We start from the raw sequence: 22278 nt of genomic DNA, 5'->3' as shown, positions 1-22278 counted from the left end.
ATAACCACAACAGATGGGAGCCATTCCAATCCCCAAGAACCTGTAGCCTAGTGCTGCAAGACCAGTGGAACCTTGGGGTGTAAGGGGACAGAGGAAATAAATGAGGGGCAGTGGAGGTTTCTCAGGAAATGTAAGGCTGGAATTCAGCCAGCCCAGTAAGGGAAGGGATGAGTAGACAGCACTCAAGGGAAGAGTAAGAGCCCATTTGGGAACTTACTGGAACAGACAGTGTCAAGTGGGGGTGAAACCATTGACTGGACCTAGCCTCGGAAGCCTGCTAAGCTTTGTGGGTAAGAGAGTTCAGAAAGGCTTTTATTCTGGAGATGACATGAAGAGATTCTCTCAGCTATTAGAGCTCACTCTAGAGAGGGTTGTAGCATATGGATTCAGTTGAGTGGGATGAAAACCCAGGAGTCCAGTTTTGAAGGGATATGACGCTCCCAGGAAGAACAAATCAAGCCTGCCCCAAGGTGGGGGGGGGGGCATGAGGCAGAGAAAAGAAGACAAGTGACTATGTTTGAATGGTGCATGTCCCAAGAGGGCACACATGAAAGACTTGGCCTTTCAGAAGTGAAGCCTACCAGGAGGTCATCCGGGCACTCAGGTGTGACCTTTTCAGGAGATTATGGGACCCCAACCTCTTCATTCTCTTTCTCCTTGCCTCCTGGTTAATGTGATTTATGATTTTACACTGCTTCATATCCTTGAAGGACTACCTCAATAGGAGCCCAAACAAATCTTTCACAAGTTCACTCTCCCAGTGACAAAAAGTTAATGCTTACTGACAACTGAGAGAGGAGAAGTGGAGAGGTCTGAAGCTAAGGACCAGATCCACCGAGGCCTTGAGTGACGAGGACACACAGGCTCAGTGTAGAACAAGCGGGAATGGGGCCGGCAGCTCATGAAGGCAGACTCAGGCCTGTTCTAAGTTCAAGTCTAAGAGGCAGAAAGAAAGAAAACAACCAGGAGAAAGGTGAGAAAATGTTCGGGGTAGAGAGAAGAACCCAAGGCATGATCCAGAAACAACTTGGGACTAGAGGGAACAGGACGGCAAGTATGAACAGCAATGTCCAGACCTCAAAGAGGTCTCTGTAAGCCAACTGATACCCAGAGACCGCCCAGCAGAGGGCATTGGTGTCCTTGGCAGGCACTGAGTGAATAAGCACTGTGGACAGAGGGCAGGGGTCAAAGACTTTCAAGACTTACCTTAGGAACAGGGAAGAAACACAGCTGGCAAAATACCCAGACCTGGAAGATGGGTCCATCCCCAGTGTATTATGTGTCTGTCTGATGGGAGAAAATAAAGGGAAAGTGGGCAGGATCTGGGAAGGCAAAGCCTATCTGGAAGAAGAAACTTAGCCTGTCAGAAGGCCTGGAGACACGGCTGTGGGGTGCGGTACTGAGGGTTCAGGGAAACATGTTGAATCAATGTTCACAGAAGACAGCAGCTTCAACAAAAGGGAGACCGTGGCTAGAGTCAAGGGAGAAATGAACTTACAAGAGCATACACAGACAAGTTCTTAGAGGGTGGGTACTATGCTCTGGTTGTTTCATTAAAGACCATGTTGAAGTTTAATTGCTGTTGCGATGGTATGAAGTGGTGGGACCTTTAAGGGGCAATGAAGTCATGGATACCACCTACATGAATGGACCAAGGCTGATGCCATAGGTGGAATTAGTTCTAAAAGTATAATGTGGAAACCATCCCCCACTTCCCAACACATGCTCTCATGCCAAGTGGTGCCTTCCATCACGGTGTGACGTAGTAAGAAGACCCTTGCCAGGGGTAGCCCTTAGATCTTAGAACTATGAGCCAAATAAACTCTTGTTTCTGCTACCTGGTCTACCATGTTCTGTTATAGCAACAGAAAAGACCAAGATGGCAGGGCAGTGAGGTGCTCCTCATAACAGGCTCCATCATATCAGTGCAGGGCAGCAAGGTGCTCCTCATGACAGGCTGTGTCATATCAGTGCAGGGCATCGAGGTGCTCCTCATGACAGGCTCCATCATATCAATGCAGGGCAGCGAGGTGCTCCTCATGACAGGCTGTGTCATATTAGTGAGCCTGACATGAACACATGAGTGTAGGAGCTTCTGGGGCTCCAAGAATGTGTCAAAAACATAAGACGGTATGGAGAAAGTTCACGACTCAGACCCAAGCCATACTGATGTGCAGAGACTATGATAAAGACTTTCTGCTGATTAGGGGTGTTGGGTTCCTTGGGGCAAGTTTAATCTTCACCATTGGGATATCTGATTTCTTCTTGTTTCTTCTTTGTGCACAACTACATAACAAACCACTAACAACAACAACACACACACACACACTTCTCAAGGCCCTAGCATTTATATATCCTCTAAAAAGCCCCCCGAATTCCAAATATCACACAATCACAGAGAGCATCTACAACTGGCAAAATCACACTCCTGCTAAAGCACAAGGCAAATCATAGTCACCTGCTGTGGACAAGCTGAAGTAGTCCCACATCCCACACCTGGGATTAAAAAGAAAATATATTCCCATACTATTTCTGTGTTTTTCCAAAGAAACCAAAACTCCAAAATTGTCACTAAACAGGGGGCTCTCACCATAAAGGTAACACGGTCACATAAAGATGTGCGCAGATGAGCCAAGTGATGGATGAGCTTAAAGAGAATCATGTCCTCAAGGGACAATGTCCTGAGAAAAGGGGAAATTATAGTCTAAACAGGGATCTCAGACAGAGTGGAAGCAGGAGGGCCAGGGCTGCCTGGAATGATAGGCAGAGGTGTGGTCAGGGGGTCATACGTCGTCTCGGACAGGAGGTCAGGTGACCGGCCACAACATAGGTCACTGAGGATGTGTCCATGACTGCGTCCAATCCTTGGTGGATCTGCCTCTGAGAGTGGCCCACAGAGGCAGACAACAGTGACAGCCAAGAGTGGCGAGGATGCTGTCCAGACAGCACATTGATGGGAAAATGAGGCACTTCTCAACTTCTGGGAAGAAAGTGGTAGCAGAAAACAGGTCCAGAGAATAAAGCACAGAGCCACGGGAATGCACAGTAGAGAACGGAATACGGCGGCTGGAGGAGACAGGAGGAAAGTGAAGGCAAGTGTGGCCTCGGCGTTGGTACAGATAGAAACGTCCGTGACAAGACCTCACAGCTTCGCCTGCCGTTGCTCAGAGACTGGAGAGTCAGGGGAAACTTTTGGTGGCTCTACTGCATCTCACCTTAGGAAGCCTGAAAACCATAAGCAACTGAGGAGGCTCTGCCAGCCAGCACTGGCTTGTTTCCAGAGCCGGCGAGTTCTGTCCCCTCCTCTGTTCTTACAATATGATTGATGGAGATACAACGGTGTCAAGACTGGCTTTGGGAGCCGGCCAGCCAGCACTCACCACAAGAGGAAACAAAAAACAAATACCACAGCAGAGAGAAAGCACCCCCCCAAGTTTGTCAGTGTTCCCCACCTCCTGTGGGAAGACCCACACACACACACACACACACACACACACACACACACACACACACACACACTAGTATCACAGGCTATGAGCCTCCCAAATGGTTGGTCTTCTTTGCATCAGTTGTAGTTCTCCAGGTTCCAAAGCACCACCGTCCATAAAAGGATGCAGGGTCCCTTGCTACCTAGGGTGTGGTCTCCAGGGCAGCCAGAAGCAAAAGAGCTGGAGAATCTTTTGTAAAGATGATTAAGCATCTCTGTGCCCCCAGGGTCATCCTCAGCTGTGGAGAACAAGGATGGGCAGAAAAGGCTCTTCTCTTTCTGCAGAGATGGAGAGATACCATGGGGAGGCAGGGAATGGGAAGGACAGGCAGCTGCTGCAGATACCTTACCCTGGATGCAAGAGGATGACTCGATTCAAACAGACCAGCTGTGGAAGCCAGAGAAGCCCTGGAAAGTACTCATGTTTGCCCCTGGCTCAGAGCAGGTCAAAGAGAGTCTCTGGGGAAAAGGCTACACTGAGCCCCAAGGGTCCTGTTTCACAAAACACCCCCCCTTCTTTTTTTATGGATGGGTAACTGGAGAAACTGATACCTAATCCTAGTGACTGGATCTGTGACAGGCTAGAACTGGCTGAAAGGTTCAGCAATGAAGAAACTTTGTCTAGGGAAATTTGCTCCTCAGCCGACTGGTACTCATTACTGCCTGTGAGGTCCATTCAAACTCCAAGAGCAAATGTCACCATGAGCCCAAGCCCATTTCAAGATGAAGTGACACATCAAGTCCTTCTAAAGAGTTTCACAGGGAACTAACTTTTATTTTTTAGTTACTGAAGTTCAGAGGGACTCTAGAGATTAAAAACTTGGAAAATAGGGATGGAAAGATGGCCCAGCAGTTAAGAGTACTGGCTGCTCTTCCAGAGGAAAGTTCAATTCCCAGGACCCACATGGCAGCTCACAATTGTTTATAACTCCATCTCCAGGGAATCTGACACCCTCACACAGATATATATGCAGGCAAGACACCAATGCACATAGATCGATAGATAGATAGATAATAGATAGATAGATAGATAGATAGATAGATAGATAGATAGATAGATAGATAGATAGATGGATGGATGGATGGATGGATGGATGGATGGATGGATGGATGGATGGATTGATGGGCAGGCAGATGGGCAGGTGGACAAACAGACAGATAGAAGGATAGATAGATAGATAGATAGATAGATAGATAGATAGATAGATAGATAGATAGATAGATAGATATGAAAAAATCCTGGAAAATTAAAAGCCTGAAATAAAACGGTAAACGGTAATGCATCTTTGATCTTTTCAAAGAACGGCTTCATCTGTGTTTATGTAATGAGACCGTCTGCGATCAGCCTCGGCCAAGCTGGAGCAGAAAGGATTCTGAATTGTGAGTAAACACTGTTCCTCTCAGACTGGCTGGAAACAGACGTCCCTCCACAGAGTGAACCGTTCAGAACACTTGTGAGATTTTTCCCCTCTAAACATCCACATGCAGCTTTTAAAATGCACACACACACACACACACACACACACACACACAGAGAGAGAGAGAGAGAGAGAGAGAGAGAGAGAGAGAGAGCACCCAATCCAATGTTTTATAGACGGAAAGATGGATGGTAGCTTTTTCATTGCATATTGTTGTATTTTCAAACTTTTTGGAAAGGATCCTGTATCCTTTTGCTTTTGTAAGTAAAAGCCTAATTTGTAAGAAGATGAAACACAGGTTCTTCTTTTAAAGAGGAATGCACAGAGCTGGGTGCACTAGTAAATGTGACAAGCACTTTGGAGATGAAGGCAGGGTGAGCGTGAGTGTGGACTACATGTCAATACTGTGAGCCTTGTTATACTCCAGTCAGAAATTGTCACTCTAAATAGCTTACTTACATAGAAAGTAATGTTTTTGGGTAGCAACTATTATTAAATCAATAATTCAAAGCCAGTGATTACAGCTCGGGAAAGGACTTGGCCATAAGAGTCTCACAGACTCAGTTCGAATCCCAAGCCTCACACATACTAGCAGCATAAGCTTGGACAGGTTTCAGAGTCTCTCAGAGCCATGGATTCTTCATGTGTAAGAAGTCATCTGTGGGAGTAAAGGATGCCCTGCCATGTAAGAGACAAGATACATGAAGAACACAGAGCCATGGTCTAAACAAGCACGCAAACAAACAACCCTCAGCTTTTCTTTCCTTCTGCAAAGCAAGAAAAATGCACTCAAAGATGGTGGCTGATGTGAAGTAACTTCATTTGAAGACAATGCAGATAGATTTTTTTCAAGGCAAAAAAAAAAAAATATATATATATATATATATATATATATATATATATATATATATATATATAAAGACTTAAATGTGCTGCTAACCAGCCTCATGTATCTTTGCTTCTAGACATCCAGGGGAGACTGGGGGAGGGGAAGCAAAAATAACTGGAGATACACCTGGCAGGTCCTCTCCAAACTACATAGTGGATAAATAGTAACTTCTATTATTCTCCTTAAGTAGGTATGCACCTGTACAAATAAATAGGAAAAAGGAAAAAAAAGGAGGGAAAATACCCCTACATCTCTTTTAGCCCAGGGTGATGACATTTTAACCACTTTTTATTAAATGCCAACTCGTTACTTGGGATGCCAATCCATTCTAAGCATGACTAAGTATGATTCAGCAGATCAGGGAATGTGTAGAAACATAAGATGCCAGAAAGAAGGCAAACGCACCGTCTACTAACTCTCCTAAATTTTTGATTGAAACGATTGCACCATTCAACCAATGACCCACTGTGTGTGTGTGTGTGTGTGTGTGTGTGTGTGTGTGTGTGTGTGTGTGTCGGGAGGTCAGAGTGTTTCTGAGTTCCCCTTTCAGTGTTCAGGTACCAGAGTTCTGTGGTGGGGGATTGGACTGCTTGATTCAGAGAGAAGGAAAGGACTAGGGAACAGGGACTGACCCTGCTGTCACTATGTTACTTCCACCAGGGGTGCCACCAGGACCTGATTTGGGATTTGATTGTGTTGTCCTCCTCAGATTGGGAGAAGAGAGCTGAGGGCAGAGGCCAGCACAGGACATGCAACTGTCATTCAGACGTCTCTTGTGCAACTGAACTGTCCAAATTCTCTACTTTATTAACTGGTCCTAGAGTTTTGTATATCCCTCCCCATCCCTACACACACACACACACACACACACTGAGGGAAAGAAGAGATTTCTTTCTGGTGACCCACCCTGCTTCAGGAGCCAGTGCAGTGAACATCAAGTCTGAAGGAGTCACGGGTGCTCTCAGGACCTCCCACTCTCCAGGCAAAGCAAAACCAGGAAGAAACACCAAATTAAGTATTTGCCTTCAAGAATGTATAAGCCTTTGCAAATATGAAGAAGCTGAGAAAGTTCCTTTAGAACAAGGGAGCAGAACTCTGCTGTATGATTGAGCACTTCCTACCTGGAATCCCTGTTCATCCTATCCAGGAATCAATCTCTCTCTTTCCTCTCCTTTCCTCTCCTTTCCTCTCCTCTCCCCTCCCCTCCCCTCCCCTCCTCTCCTCTCCTCTCCTCTCCTCTCCTCTCCTCTCCTCTCCTCTCCTCTCCTCTCCTCTCCTCTCCTCTCCTCTCCTCTCCTCTCCTTTTCTTTTCTTTATAATTGCCAACATCCTCAAAGTCCAACTGTGTGCAGTAGAACAGATCCATTATTCCAGGGCAGAGAGGACAAAATCCCATCACATCTAACTGACTTTTTCTATTAGCCCTCAAATTCCTACATCGGACACCCCCCCCCTCTTATTTCTATATCCCTAAACTAAATGATATGTGATTATGCAAGCTTAGGAAGAAGCGGAAGCTTAGATGTGATCTACAGGGTCTTTTCAGGACCGGTGGTTAGAAGTCCCTTCCTCCTCCCCAGGCGCGTTCCCTCTGCTCCTTGTCACTTGGCCCCTTAGAGCAGGAGACTCAGGGAACTATGTTAAGATAAACCCTCTCACACTACAGACCACTCAGACAAAACATCAGCATCTCAACTGCGCCTCAGTCTTCTTCCTTCTAGGTCATCTCCTGTTGTACACAATCTCTCCAAGGCTCCCCAGAGCCAGGCCTCCAGGAGCTCATCTCAGGGTCCCTCCATCACCTCCAACCCTGCTGGAAGGGCAAGACTGAGTTGTTAGTGGTGCCTGTCAATCACTGGAACCTTGGCCCTTCTGATCGGCCTTTGCAGAGTGAGAAGAGGGCCCATAAGCAGCCTCGGAAGGAAGCTAGTGGGTCAAGGGTTTGTGAAATGTGACACAGTCCCCAGGAGATCAGATCCTCCTGTGTCCTCCTCCTTACTCCCCTTTAGGAGTCCTCCGATCCACACAGCTCCACACACCACACCTGACGATCTAGGACCCGTCTGCACTCCATGGCGAGTGGAAGCTCGTGCCCTGGGGATGATGGGACCTGGTCAGATCTACAGCACCTAGAGCCTTATTTATCCCGGTCTTCCTCCGTCCCTCTTCTCTCTTCACTCCCATCTCTCTTGATTTCCCTCCCTTCCTGCCTGGCCTCTCCCTGCTTCCTCTTTCTTACAAGGCGCTCTGGTTGTGTTTCCACTTCGTCTCCAATTATGTCTAAACGCAACCCACCACAGATGCTGACATTTTAAATGTTTAGTTGTTATAGTTACTTGACTAATTGCCTGGGACACTGGCAGGGCTTCTTCTCTCCTGCAGGCAGGAGAGAAGGGAGTGGGGTGCGGAAGCCCAGCAGATGGGGTTTTGAGCCACTACTCCTGGCCTGGCTGGGACACCTTGCCACGCCCAGGAATGTGCCCCGCAGGGAGGCTCCACCAGTCACTGGCTCCAGCCAAGGCAGGTAGGCGCCCGGCGCGGTACCGCCTGGTCTCAGGATGCCAAGAACTGTGTCTCCTGCCCCGGGACAGGGGAGATGGACAAGGTCTGCCCAGAAAGTACTTCTGCCTGACCTCGCGGTCCGCCCACGCCTGCTATGTCTAAAAGGCCGGTGAAATGAGGAAATGAGGTGGGCGTGGGGGGAGGGAGGACTTTGGGGTACAGGAGAGTTAGAAGCCTCTGCAGGTTACTCACGTGCCAGATAGCGAAAAAGATGAGCGCAGCGCAGAGCACCAGGGACAGCATGTAGCAGAAAGCAGCGAAAGTGAAGGCCATGGCTGAGGACCCCGGATCCCACCACACACAAAGCCGCTCCCTGGAGACCAGTGCCTTCCCAATTAGCAGTCAGAAAGATGTCTAGTCTACACACTCCGGGTAAAAACCCAAACGACTAGAAGCACCCACGACAAGCAGAGACAGAGTTGAGGGTCAGCGAAGCCCGGACGATTCTGGCAGGACTGGAGACCCGGGACTTGGAGCGCCCACAGGCACAGAATGCCTCTGGTAGCAACAGTCCCCCTAGCCGAAGAAGAAACCTAACCAGCAGAGAACACCTGCAGACCAGTGTCAACTAGAAAGGTTCTCGAAACTAACAGGCACCGGGTGCGAGGACTCCACTCTGGACCAGGCGAGGAGGTCCGGTCCTCTGGAAAGAGCTCTCTCTGTTGGTGCCCAAGCAAAGAGGTGGGGTGAGCACGACACCCAGACTTCAACAGCCTCCGGCCAGGTGCCTGGACTCCGAATCCCAAAGCCGCTCTGTCCCCAGAGCACAAGTCTTGAGGTGGGCCAGGTCCCGTTAGCCCTGCGCCCCGGGCTGGGGTCTCCCAGCGCAGCTATGCGCACTGAGATGCATCCGGCCCCGGACCCAACCGCGTCCCCCGGCCGCCGGCTTCGGTAACCCGGTGCCTGGGAAACTGGGTCGGGCCGGGGCGGCGTGGGCTCCAGCCTGGAGGGCCAGCTCCCGGCCAGGCGGCTGCGGCGCGGGTTTCCGGCCAAGAGCGGCTCGCAGCTGAATGGGGCTCCACCTGCTGCTGCTGCTGCTTCTGCTGCTGCCGCGGGCGCCGCGAGGAATGCGGCGCTGGGACCCCTCCCTCGCGGCGCCCCACCCTCGCCGGCTCCAGAGCGCGCCCTCCCCGCGGGCGGAGACTGCAGCGGCAGCGGCGGGGGCCAGGGAGGCGGCGGAGAGAAGATGCGGTGCTCGCCCGCCTCTCGTAGGAAACTTGCGGCCCCGCGCGCGCGGAGGCGGGAGGGGCAGGGACTCTTTGAGCACGTGCGCCCGGAGAGAGTGGGAAGGCGGAAGGCTATGGCGACAACGCGTCGGCCGCCCCTAGGCTTCCAGCCCTTTGGAGCACACCAGAGCAGGGAAGTGAGGGATCGAGGGAGTGGAGGGCTCCTGTTGGTTGGGTCCTGCTTAGGCAGATTTCCCAAACTGTAATCTACTTCTGATCTAGGGTGCCTTTACTGCTCTACCCTGTGCCCCCCATAGGATTCTGAATCAGCGCCCATCCCTCGCATCCTCCACTATCCTGCTCCATCTGACCTTGGGATTATTGGAACCTGGTCAGTGGGGAGTGGGAGGTGGGGGAGGAGGGGATAAGGCAAGGGTGCAGAAAGTGTTTCTGTGTTGCTCTGTGGCATTACTAAGAGCTTACATTACTAAGAGCTTACTGTTGAAAGCAGACTCGCTCCTACCTCCAACTTTCTTAGCCTCCTTAAATAAAACCTGAATAGCAATTGAGTGTCTTCAAACCCAACAGGACCTAGCAGGGAGCAATTGGTACCCAGTCAATCCGTAAATGTAGGGACCTCTGTCACAGAGGTTAAGCATCTTAAAAAATTGTATCATAATTGCTCAATAAAAAAAAAAAAAATCCAACCCTGCAGATAGAACTTGGATTTCAGATGAGTCAGCACAGGAAGCAAGAAGAAATGTCCTGAGAGACGAGTAGCAAGCAAGTCCCCCGGGAATCTGAGGTGCACCTCAGAACATCGGATTATGTACAGAAAAGAATGCTTCGCTCCCATCCTCCCCAACCTCTGGATCTTACAGGCTTTGGCCCCTTTTCTGCCACCTCTCCATGATGGTCCCTGAAACTTAGGGAGAAGGAGTGTGATATGATTGTCCATTTGTGGCTGGCTGAGCACTCCACTGCACTTTGACAGGTCATGTATTTACCTTAACTGCCCTCCACGGCACAAAACAACTTCCCTCATGAGATCTAAGAGCTGCACCAACCTATAGGTATAGAGATACAAAGTTAGAGGACAGTTTGATACTAGTTCCATTTAGCAAAATTGTAGAGAGTGTCCTCTGGACATGAACAATTCCCCAACCATGGATTCTGGGCCAGATATATAGTAGCAGGCATGAGTTTCCTCCTCAAAGACCTTAAACCCAGTCGGGAAGCAGCTGATTGCCCCTTTAACATTCATGCCACTGTTGTGCCCATGGCATATCTTGCCACATTGTCATTACTCAGATTCATTGGGTTCACAGCTGGTTAAGACTGTTGATGAGCCACACATACACTCAGAAGCCTGCATAGCTCCTTGTGGTACTATGAAAGGTAGAAAGCAGAGAGGAAACTCCCTAATCAATGCTAGCTTGATTTCTCCATCTCCTGTCTTCTGCAATAGAACCTTATCATCAAGTTCTGGTGGGCAACCTGGAGCAAATGACAATATCCCTTGTTCTTTGCTGGTCTCTGAGACACCCCTAAATTCTACAGACTCTCCAAGTACACAAATCTCAAGATTTGGTGCTAGGTCCCACTATGAGAGAGAACATGCAATGTTTGTCTTTCTAAGTCTGGAAACTCTTTACTTTAAACACTGAATAGACACTAATGAAAAAGCATTCCGAGATGTTTCTGAGATCTTGGCTGGAATGCCAGACTTTCTTTGTAGCAGACATGAGCATAGTCTGTAGAAGGGATTCCCATGGCATGTTTCCCACTGACACCATTTTTCTGAAGTATGAGTGATAAAGTTTAATATATTGTCTAAGGTGTTACTCTCACCTCCACAAGATCAAAGGGGTTTAGATGTCTCATTTTAAATAAATTATTAAGATGCTGTATGTGAGAATTTCCTAGAAAATACATATTTTACTGTCTTGATTTATAACTTGTCAAATGAGTTGCTTTCTCCCTTAAGCAGGTATGCCTTCCAACAAGTGGAACCATGAATTTAAAATGAATGTATACTTATATAGACACAGTTATTTTTTAATGACTATTGAATATTTCATGTTTGAAATGCTTGATTATGCTTAAGTACATGTCGGGTAGTTTTAACATTTGAAGTATATTTTCATAGAATTTTAAGTTGTTTTTATCAACATTTGTTGAATTCAGATTTTCTCAACTATTTTATTGAATAAAATATATTTTATTTTTAATCAATCTTTTGACTGGTAATTATAATTTAAAAAATTAAACCCTAAACTTTTATATAATGTGATTGACATGTTGATGAATGTGTGTGTGAATTATAGGGATTATTCTTAGTTTGCAAGAGACCTTTATGATAAAAGAGAGATTTACAAGCAAAAACAAATAAATTTGCTAACATGTATATTTCATATACCCGTGGGAGAAGCACAGAGAATGAGGAATTCTCAAAGAGGTGGCTTTGAATCCTAGCTTATATAACATCTTCAAATGACAGTACATTTCCTGAGAGGTGTCGGGCAGAGGAAAAAGACTTTAAGAATTGCAGGTGTAGTGACTTGGAATAGAACAAAGAACAGACAGAAGGGATGAGGGGAGGCAACCATGGGCTCATTTGAGTAGATGGGTTCTGGGCCAGTACAGTCCAGAACTGTAATGTGTGGTCACCTATTCTCCATGATAGGAGAATGTGAATTCATTTGTGTTGGCTGGAGGGGAGTCTTTTGTCTGTTTGAGTCTGTCTAATTGTAAGGTGTGGTTAGCTATTCTCCAAGGTAGGAGAATGTGAATTCGCTGTTTGAAGGGGTGTCTTCCATCTGTCTGAGTCTGTCTCCTGCCTGTAAGCAGGTAGCTGGATGGCAGAGCTCTCCTGCATAGGCCCTGTCTTCATTGCTTTCAACTCAGTGATCATTCCTGTTTGGGGGTGATATAGTCAGGTCCCCCACAGTCTTTTAAGAATCAATTCTGAGTGCCATTTGGATCCATCATGTCAGCAACAACGGTGGGAAAACCATGTTTTTATTAAAATCATAAAACTGTTTTGTATTGAAGAAATAAAAAGTGTGTTGCTCTGTCCTAGTTCTCTTGGTGTGAAGGACAATCAGGGCATGTGGCAGACCCTCCAGGATGCAGCTTATTATAAACATCCTTGTGTCCTCCATAGATGCAGGTGACTGGGGTGTATGGCTGGCAATGGAACGCTAATAAGTGTATCTTTAGTCCATTGTTTCTCTATTCTGAGATAGTTTTTGATATTTTATTGATGAATTCCCCAACTTGTAAATATTGAAACACTGCATTTACAATGTATGCAAGAATTGCAATGTGCAAACGATACATCTGAAGCAGTGATTATTAGCATCAGGGAATAACCATGATTTCAATAATGATAAGACTGAGAGGCACGCAGCAGGGAGTGCTTTGTAATAAATAAGTACATGGGAGTCCCATCTATCAATGGCCCTGGTGACATCTCGTCATGGTTAGCCTGAATTAATGAGTTTAATTTAAAATTTAATTATTAATTGATTTTTTTTTACCATGTTCTGCAAGGACCACCATACTGCTTACCAGTCAGAACAGAGATCTTTCAATGCTGTGTAAGAGTCAGGGCAGGTACACTAATGGATGTTGGCTGAATAAAAACTAAGGTGGAAGGAGGAATGACTTTAAAGACAAAGGCTTTTTCTACCTTGGGGAAAGCTTTGTCCCTCAGAAGATGTCTGGGGGATGCCTGGGATTAGGTGAGGAGACAGAAAAGCTCTGCCAACATCCAGAGGGAAGCAAGAAGCAATTTTCTGCAGACTGGAGAGGCTGGGGCCAAGGCTTTAGAGAAGAAAAGACACACACGTTATTTCATGCTGGTGTTGTAGGAGACACAACAACTGTGGCTGTGTGGTGCTAGTTAGGCTTAAGCCTTCAAGGATCTCCAGCCAGCAAAGACAAGAAGGCCAGAAATAAAAGGACCAAGACCCAAGAAGACCCTGTGTGGACCTGGCTTCTGGTACTTCAGAATTGTACCAGCCCCCCACCTCCAGCATCTTTGCCTAAACTTGTGAGCATCTTCGTGCATTCCTAATAGCAAATCTCCTTCTAGTCAAGCATCAAGAGGGCTCAAAGTTAGATTTAAACTATTTTAAACGGAGCCGGAAGATTATGTGTACAGTTCATGCGAACCTGCACTTTGTGGTATTTTCCACATGTGAATGCGGCCTGGGTGGGTTACAGAAACAGAGTTTGAACCCAGCCAGCAGCAGCCTGGCCTATGAGGCCGTGCAGAGTGACCTAGGTTATAGTGGACTAAAGCACCAGCTCTGAGCAGAGCTGGCAGTGGCTGACTCCCTCCCAACTTTAGAAGAGTTATTATTAAGTCAACTATATGCAAGAAAATAGGGTAAGGTGTCCTGTGGGCACAGAGGGTGAGGAGAGGAACCTTTAGATCCTGGTTTTTAGAAAGCAGCTACAAAACACAATTTGGGGACAACTCGGAGGCGTTTGTGTCATGGTGCTGACTGCTGCTGAGTCTGACATGCGACAGAGGAATGTCTGTGAAACTTCCTCCTGCTGGTTTGCATCCCCTGAAGTTTTATGAATAGTCACTTTTAAAACCCCAGTTTTTAAGGCACTCCAAACATCTAAAGTCATCAAGAGAAAAAAACAGGCTTTGGCAGTGTCTGACCTAGACAGTGTCTCTGGTTGGTAGTCAGGGAACGGTTGGACTGTTGCTGAGAGCCAGGAGTGTAGAGAAGTTAGTGAGTGGATTTAAGCTGAAGGCTAGAGAGTTGCTGAAATTCCCACAAGGTCTGCTGGGAAATGAGAAAAGAACAGCGTGTCCCATCTGCACCAAGAAGCCTGAGTTAATGCCAGTTAGGGGACATGCTTATGCCAAAGCGAAGTGTCTGGTCAGGTTTTCCTACGAATGAAATGGGATTACTAATGGGCAGAAAGGAGAGTTACAACCTGCTGAACTCAGCTGCCCAGGAATTCAAAACACTCCCTTTTATGCACTGGCCATTTCCCTGATTTGTGTGAGCATGGGACGGGGAAGGGGGTGAACTTGAGGCAGGAAGGGATCAGAGTTGGGATAAGCATGAGGGTAAGTCATGTCATAGCCATGTGGGGACACTCATTTGCCATCACCTTCAGTGAAGCAGGGAGTTACTACACAAATGGTAAAGGGCAGAACATAATTCAAGGAGGAAGCCAGGTGTGGTGACACTTGCCTCTAATCCTAGACAAGAGGAATTCCAGGCCAGTCTGGGCTACAAAGTAAATCCTTGTCTCAAATCAAAATGACATACCGACAGAAAAGTAGCAGGAACAGGCTGGTGTGTCTGGACTATGTGGTAGTAAGTATAAAGAAAGCAATGCATGCACACACTACTTGCCTAAGGTCATCATCTTGTCTGTGACGCCTCCCTAAGCACCCAGCATCCTCTCCTCTGCTTTTCATCACTGGTAGCTGGACTAGAACACCTGGATATTGTTTCAACCTGCAGATAACAGAAAGCCAGACTTTGGCGGTATAGCAGAAACGTGGGTGGCCAATCAAAAGCCATCCAAACCCTGTGCTTTCCTTTCCTGTCTTATAAAAGGCAGAATGAGAAAATTCATCTTCTCAGACTATTTGGTGAGGTATCTAGAGGTGGCCAGTGAGGTGGAGGAGATCCCTGGAGGAAGCACCTCCTGAGACCTGCATAAAACTAGGCTTTCACGGAATAAAAGGTTTGGCCTCTTTCCTGTCTTCCCACCTGCAACATGATAGCTGGAGTTGCCTTTATGTGACCATGAAAATTAAATTCATATGCTAAGGATGGAAGGGCCAAAGGTAAAAGGGTTCTGGACACTAACGGTGTCAGAGAGCTGCCACATTAGGTCTAAGCTGACAATTCTGATTTTATGTTATATCTGGAACCTTTCTCCTGCTAATCTACGGCATCAGTGAAGATCTATGCTCACCTGTCAGCAACAGAATATTTTACTTCTGTAGGTTCGTAACATGAAAAGTTTGGGGGCTGGGAGACGGTTCAGTCCATAAAGTGTATGTACTATGTATCCATGACGATCTGAGTCTAATCCTCCAAAAAAGCTGGGTGTGGTGGCACAAGTTTGTAACCCAGTGCTGGGGAGGTGGAGACAGGTGGATCCTGAGGCCTGCCGGCTGCCAGGTCTAGCCTAATCAACAAGCCCCAAGTACCAGAGATCAATCCCATCTCAGAACCCAACGTGGACAACTTCTGAAGAATGATACCCATCGTTGACCTCTGACCTCTGCCTCTGTGTCTCTCTGTCTCTCTCTGTGTCACACACACACACACACACACACACACACACACACACCACACACACAGAAGAAAGCAAGAAGCTTCATTGTCTTATTCCATAAGAACTCATAGAACTATTTGTGGCAGTCATTTCTCTCCTTCTACTGTGTGAGTCTTAGAGACTGACCAAGCAGAGCCGAGGGCCTTTATTGCTGAGCTATCTCTCCTGCCTGTGAATTCAGTGGGTCTCCTTCCGAGCATCATGCTCGCCTTCCAGACCAGAGAAGCTTGAATCACCAGCTCCGCTGTGGTACCTGGCCAGTCTTGGCAGCACGGTGGCTAGAGAGAAAACCGGGTAACTGGCTGTTCAACTTTTATGACAGGGAAATCAGTGTGGGCACTCAGTACTGATTCTCAGCCACCTTCCCCTGCTTCGCCCCGCCCCCGTGCCGCAGGCCCCGCCCCGTGCCGCAGGCCCCGCCTCCATGCTGCAGGCGTGGTTCTCTCTTCTCTATGGGAGAAAGCACTCCCTTACCAGTTAGACCGGAAACCGCATGGAACATGGACAGCGCGTAGCTGGCATGTTTGGATAATAAATACTTCCTTTTTAAATTAATGAGTAGGAAATGCCTGGGGTTCTAACTTCCTGAGTTCCAATAGTTCCTTTAACTGACATTTCCTGGGGTTCTGACTTCCAGCATTTCTAGAGTTCCCTTTCTGATATCAATCCCTGTCAGGCAGACCAAGAAAATCACAGCCGCACTACAGATGAAGGCCTGAAAGTCAGAGGTGGGATGGCGGGTCTATTTTATTAACATCTTCTTGTGATATGGAGCGTCCCCGTTCTATAATGTTCGGTTGAGTAGTTTAAAGCCCCTCACTGAACACACATTAGAACACTGTTTGAAATATTTAAAAAACATCTGGAAAAAAAGAATGCCCGGCATTCTAAGGTCAAATCCCAAGTGACTGGGAAACCTGAGAAGCTGGCCTGACCCCCCAGGGCATCTGAGGTGATGGCCAAGGACCTGTACTCCACTGTCTCGGTGCCCTGTGGGGTTGGAATCCCAGAATCACTAGAATCACTAGGCTTGGTGCTTAAGCCCCTTCTTTGGCATGGCTTGACAAGACTGCTCTCTAGGAGCTACAGTGAGCCAGAAATAAGTCTCTTAAACCCATGCTATCCGGTCAGCCAGAAACCCACTGCTACAGTGTGAGAGAAATATCCCCCACAGTTTCGTAGGTTTGGACACATGGTCTTGAACTCAGTGTACTGTTTTTGGAGATTGTGGAATACTTGAGGTGTGGGCACCAGTTAGAGGAAATGGGTCACGATATTTATAGATACATATGTAAATTAAACTATAACTATACAGTAAGTATATTTTATATATGAGTTATAAAATATAGTATATGTATTTTATATAATCATCATGGGCAGATCTCAGTCATTATTGTAGCTCACAGGGTTCACAGCCTGGTAGGACACTGACGACTCTTCCCCCAGCTGCCCGCACAGCACCTTCTGTACTATGAAAGCTAGACAGGAGGCAGGGAGCTTCCTAGGCAGGACCAGTTTGATTTCCCCATGGTCTGTGAGCCCATTGTGTGGTGTCACCAGCAACGTGGTCTTACCATTATGTTCTGGAAGGCAAGCGAGAGCAACAGTAGCCACTGGGCTACTGACACCAGGCTTTTTATTTTGCAACGTATGCGGCCTGAGAAGAGTGTTATCACCTGCATAAGGTAATCCACATATGCGATTTGTATATAAATGTATGTGACGCTTATAAAGCAGTGGGCTTCCACATGGCTTTTTCAAACATGCTTAGTATTAGTTATCCCTCCCTTCCACCCTCCACCCTTTCCTCTCATCCCTCCCCCTACTTAAACGTTCCTGCCCATTACTTCCCCTGGTAGTGTTTCATCTCTTAGCCTTGCCACTCCAGTTATATTTTCTCTTGCACTTGGTGGGGTAGACACACTTGCCAGAGGTCGAATTCTGAAGATGGTAGGCCTTGGAGCCACAGCAGCAGCACAGCGTGTGCATCCTATTTCGATGCTTTTTTTTTTTTTTTTTTTTTTTTTTTTTGGTTTTTCGAGACAGGGTTTCTTTGTGTAGCCCTGGCTGTCCTGAAACTCACACTGTAGACCAGGCTGGCCTCGAACTCAGAAATCCACCTGCCTCTGCTTTCTAAAGGATGTTGTTCCTTTTGTCATGTTTCTACCGGAGAGGCCAAAGAGACGGAGAGCGAGTGCAGGAACTAATGGCGCATGTTAGAGATGGGAGCCCGACAGCATCCCAACCGCATGCCTGACACCGAGACCCTTGATGCCATCCTTTGTCCTCTAAAGCACAGAGGGCAGCAGCAGTGTTGGACATGACTTTATTGTGATCATTCCATGGGACATGAGAGGAAAGGAAATGTGGCTTTCTTCACAAGTCCAAGTGCCCTGTGGAAAACCTGAGGCAACTGTTTAAGCACTCAGTGAATGAGCCTGTAACTCCCAAGAGCCACGTTGGATCTAGTCTTACACAGTCCAAATGTTACTGCCATGACTGTTACCTCAACTACATGCTGTCATCTTCAGTGTGTCCTCACTGAGCTCCGCCCTCCTGGTCCCCCACTTCCCGTGCGCCGAAGAACCTCGGTCTTCACAGTTCTGAGGTACACCATTCCACTATCCCAGCGCAAGCAAAGCATGCCTGCAACTGTCATGGAGGTCAGAGCACAGGCACACACAGATCTGTAGGGATGTAAGAAGTGCCAACTGGAAAGCAAAGAGACCGAGTCTCCTCCAAAAGAGCAGAGGGAGGCCCTTAAGGCGACTACAGCTCACACAGTTATGTATCCATGAAAACGATTTATAAATAGCTGCTATTAATAGTCAATGCATCAGCTTTCTTGGGCTCCAGATGTTGTGACATTTGCTCTGCACCTTCTCCACAGATGCTCATTATGCACCGTGCCTATTGACAGCCACATTTTACCATAAGGAAACAGACTCAGAGCGGTTGGGCACGGCCAGAATTCACAGTACGTACCATGGGCAGCTAGGACTCCTGTCTGATGGGTGGATTGGAGCCAAAGATCTAACTCTCCCTATATGGACCCAAGGTTGGCCTCTCAAAGAGATGGAAGCAGAGCCTCTATGAAGAATGGGCTGTTTCCTAGAACAGCAAGCACCTGCTACCTTCAAAACCAGTAGCTTTCCAGTTGCAGCCAATCTCCATCTCTTGTGTCCTGTTGGTCAAGGAACATCTATCTGTCAAGATGTCAGCCCTGGTGAATCTGGTATCTCCTGAGATTTGACATTGGCCCTCCAAGAAAATTTCCAGACTCTTTACGCTCACATGCCATTTTTTAAGGCCCATTGGTAATCAGAAAATACAGATAACTTTGCCATGAACGTTCAGCTAGTAATAAAGGGGTCAAGATCCAAACCTGAACAGTCCTAAGGGATGAGCTGGGCCCCCAGTTTTCCCATCCCAGTATAGAATGTAAGTGACTTCACAACACAGAGACAACTGGGTCAGAAGAGAAAAGTGACCAAGGAGCTGACTGAGCAAATCAGAAAAGCAGGGGAGGTTTAGGTGAGAGGTTTAGAGGTGCAGGCCCAACAAGCAGGCTATTTTCACTGAACACTGGGGTAGCCTGGGAAGGCAGCGTTGAAGGATAGCCAGGGTTCATACAAACAAGATCGAGAGAAATGTTCATCTACCTTTCCCAACTGCCTGCTACATCAAGTTCCTGTTTGTGTAACTTTGGAATGCGAGCCATTTCTGTGGCGTGCTCCTTGTGATTCTTAGAAGAAAATGAGATGCATGAATCAAGCCCTCAGAAGTTCCATCAGGCTCCAGACTCTGTGTTACAGATGGACCCAAAAGCCATGGCTGGAAAAGAATAAACAAAGATGTGTGCTACTAACTTCAACTGTGCTGGAAAGCTAATCCTCGGTATGGCAGTGTTGAGAGACAGGGCCCAAAGATCAAGATGTCTACCCTCAGAAATCAACCAATAACACCAATCACAAAGGGGGCTTGAGGACTGGAGTTTCAGCTCCTGACTTCGGCTTTTTACCCTCGTCAGACACCAGTGCTCTTGGACTCCCGGCCGGTTCATCATTAATCGCCATTCTTGAATTCTCCAGGCTCAGGACTCCTCCTGTGTCCTGCCGTCCTAGTTAGAAAACGATTGCCTATGCCTGCATCCTACAGTGCATTCCCTCTGCTGTCCCTTAGCAATTTTGGCATTTCAGACTTTAAATTGAAGTCCTTGATCCCGTTTGAATTGACTTTTGGTGCAGGGTCAGAGATATGAATCTAATTTCATTCTTCAGCAGGTAGATAGCCAGTTCCTCCAGCACCGCTTATTAAACAGGCTATCTTTTCACCAATGCATGTTTTTACTTCTTCATCTGTGTCTGTGGCTCTGTGAATTTGCCTCTGGGGTCTCTAGTATTTCCCCCTAGCCTGGGTGTCTGGTTTTCTACAAATGGCATTACATGAAATTAAAAGGCTTCTACTCAACAAAAGAAACCATCAGCGGAGTGAAGAGACAGCCCACGCACGGGATGGGAGGAAATCTTCGTTCCTTCGCTTCCTGGTCTGCTATGATGTGAACAACCTCCACATTCATTCCAGCTACCACGGATGGAATCTTGTTGCCATGGTGGGCTGACACCGTGAGCCAAAAAAATAGAAATAAGTAAAATAAAATAGTTCCTCGCTTCAATGATTGTGTCAGGCACTCTGTCACAGCAATGCAAAAGTAACACGGGCCTGGAACTTGAGCATGGAGCTGCCCAGGTACAGTGAGTTCTCTGACAGGACAAGGCAGACTCAAACTCCGAAAATCAACTCACACATCTTGGGGGTTCTTAATAGCATTAACTATGCAAACTTGGCTTGACTCTTATAATCAGTTCCCCGGGGGGCTAGGAAGTTATTCCATATTAGGATCCCTAGTAAAATGGATCTAATTTTACTCAGCTAGTGCCTGGTCCCAGGCCTGATGCTGAGAACAGAGAAGGAGATCCCTTCCTCCTGCTGCAGGTGTCAAAAGCTTGAGATCCACAACTCAGCACCATCAAGTCAGAGAGAAGAAGTAAATGCATGTCGCCTAGTGTCGCCAGCAAACTGAAAACTGCAAAAACCCAGCTAATTACTCAGGATGGGTTGTCAGACACCTCTGTGCGTCAGATTCCTGGGTGTCTGGGTGGCTATTTACATCTGAATTAATTTACACTGTGGGGGGTTGAAATAGGTTTTTTTTTTTCCTTAAAGATCCTAGCAGAAGTTACATTGTTTCCATAGCGTTCTCAGCACCCAGCACCCCCAGCACTCCCAGCACCTCCAGCACCCCCAGTATCTGTTCCTTAAGCTCCCCTGCCCCACAGGGAGCTGGAATACTTGAACTTAGAATTTGCACCAGCCTCATGGCTGGACCCACCGCTTTCTCCCGGCTCCCCACAATGAACCTGCCTTTTCCCTACATTCTCACACTGTATCAGTCTGAGACAAGGGCCCTAGAAAAAAATCCAGGTATTCCATAAAACTTGAAATAAAGATACCTAAGGGGGAAAAAAATCAAAAGGTTGTAGTTCTTTGTGTAGGGGTCTGAACCTGAAAAATTCTGCCTCCCTTCCACATTAACATGTCTTTGATATTACCATTGTTCAGATCTTGTTTCTGCAGCATTTTTAAAAATTGGTTATTTTATTTATTTATATTTCAAATGTTATCCACCTTTCTGGTTTTCCCCTCCACAAACCCCCTATCTCATCCCCCCACCCCCTGCTTCTATAAGGGTGCTCCCCCACCCACCCACTCCCACCTCACCACCCTAGCATTCCCCTATGCTGGGGCATGGAGCCTTCACAGAACCAAAGGGCCTCCCCTCCCATTGATGCCAGATAATCCTCTGGCATCCTCTGCTACATATGAGGCTGGAGCCATGGGTACTCTTTAGTTGGTAGTTTAATCCCTGGGAGCTCTAGGGGGTCTGGTTGGCTGATAGTGTTGTTCTTCCTATGGGGTTGCAAACCCCTTCAGTCCTTTCCCTAACTCCTCCATTGGGATCCTCGTGCTCAGTCCTATAGTTAACTGTCTCAGAGAATACTTCCTGGCTCTTACAATCTCGGCAATGTTCCTGGAGCTGTGTAAATGTGGAAGGAACTACACTAGGTCCTCCCCCAACCCCTCCCCTAAACAAAGAACTACAGGCAGCCATTGACCGCTGGAGGAGGGGAGTTCTCCTCTTCTAGGGATGAGTCCTCTTACCTGGTTGTCCAATACAGAGTGGTTATCCTTGAAACCATAGACACAAACAACAGAAACAGACTTAGCCAATTCCATTTGTATGTATTTATGCATACACATGGACACATATATGTATGTATATAACAAACACAATCAAAGAAAATAAGGCTGTTAACTTGAGGCTTGGAGGCATGGAAGGGGTTCAAGGGAGAGCAACTGGAAGGAGCT

General features: G+C 47.2%; 1 protein-coding gene across 5 annotated transcripts in view; it reads right to left on the bottom strand.

Moving 5' to 3' along the window:
• Cnih3 (cornichon family AMPA receptor auxiliary protein 3) overlaps nucleotides 1-11596 on the bottom strand; it is a 110183-nt gene extending 98587 nt beyond the window's left edge. For 3 of the 5 annotated variants that reach the window (NM_028408.3, NM_001160211.1, NM_001160212.1), the window contains exon 1: nucleotides 8549-9427. In NM_028408.3, coding sequence (NP_082684.1) covers nucleotides 8549-8629 — 81 coding nt within the window. In that variant the 5' untranslated portion in view covers nucleotides 8630-9427. Of the gene's footprint in view, nucleotides 1-8548 lie in introns of all 5 variants that reach the window. The other 2 variants (XM_030243142.1, XM_006496989.4) reach the window with 2 other exon arrangements.
• Nucleotides 11597-22278: the final 10682 nt, after the last annotated feature.

Source organism: Mus musculus, chromosome 1, assembly GCF_000001635.26.
Source record: "Mus musculus strain C57BL/6J chromosome 1, GRCm38.p6 C57BL/6J".
Lineage (NCBI taxonomy): Eukaryota > Metazoa > Chordata > Mammalia > Rodentia > Muridae > Mus > Mus musculus.
Note: the sequence above shows the minus strand (reverse complement) of the source record. Positions and strands in the feature narration are given on the sequence as shown.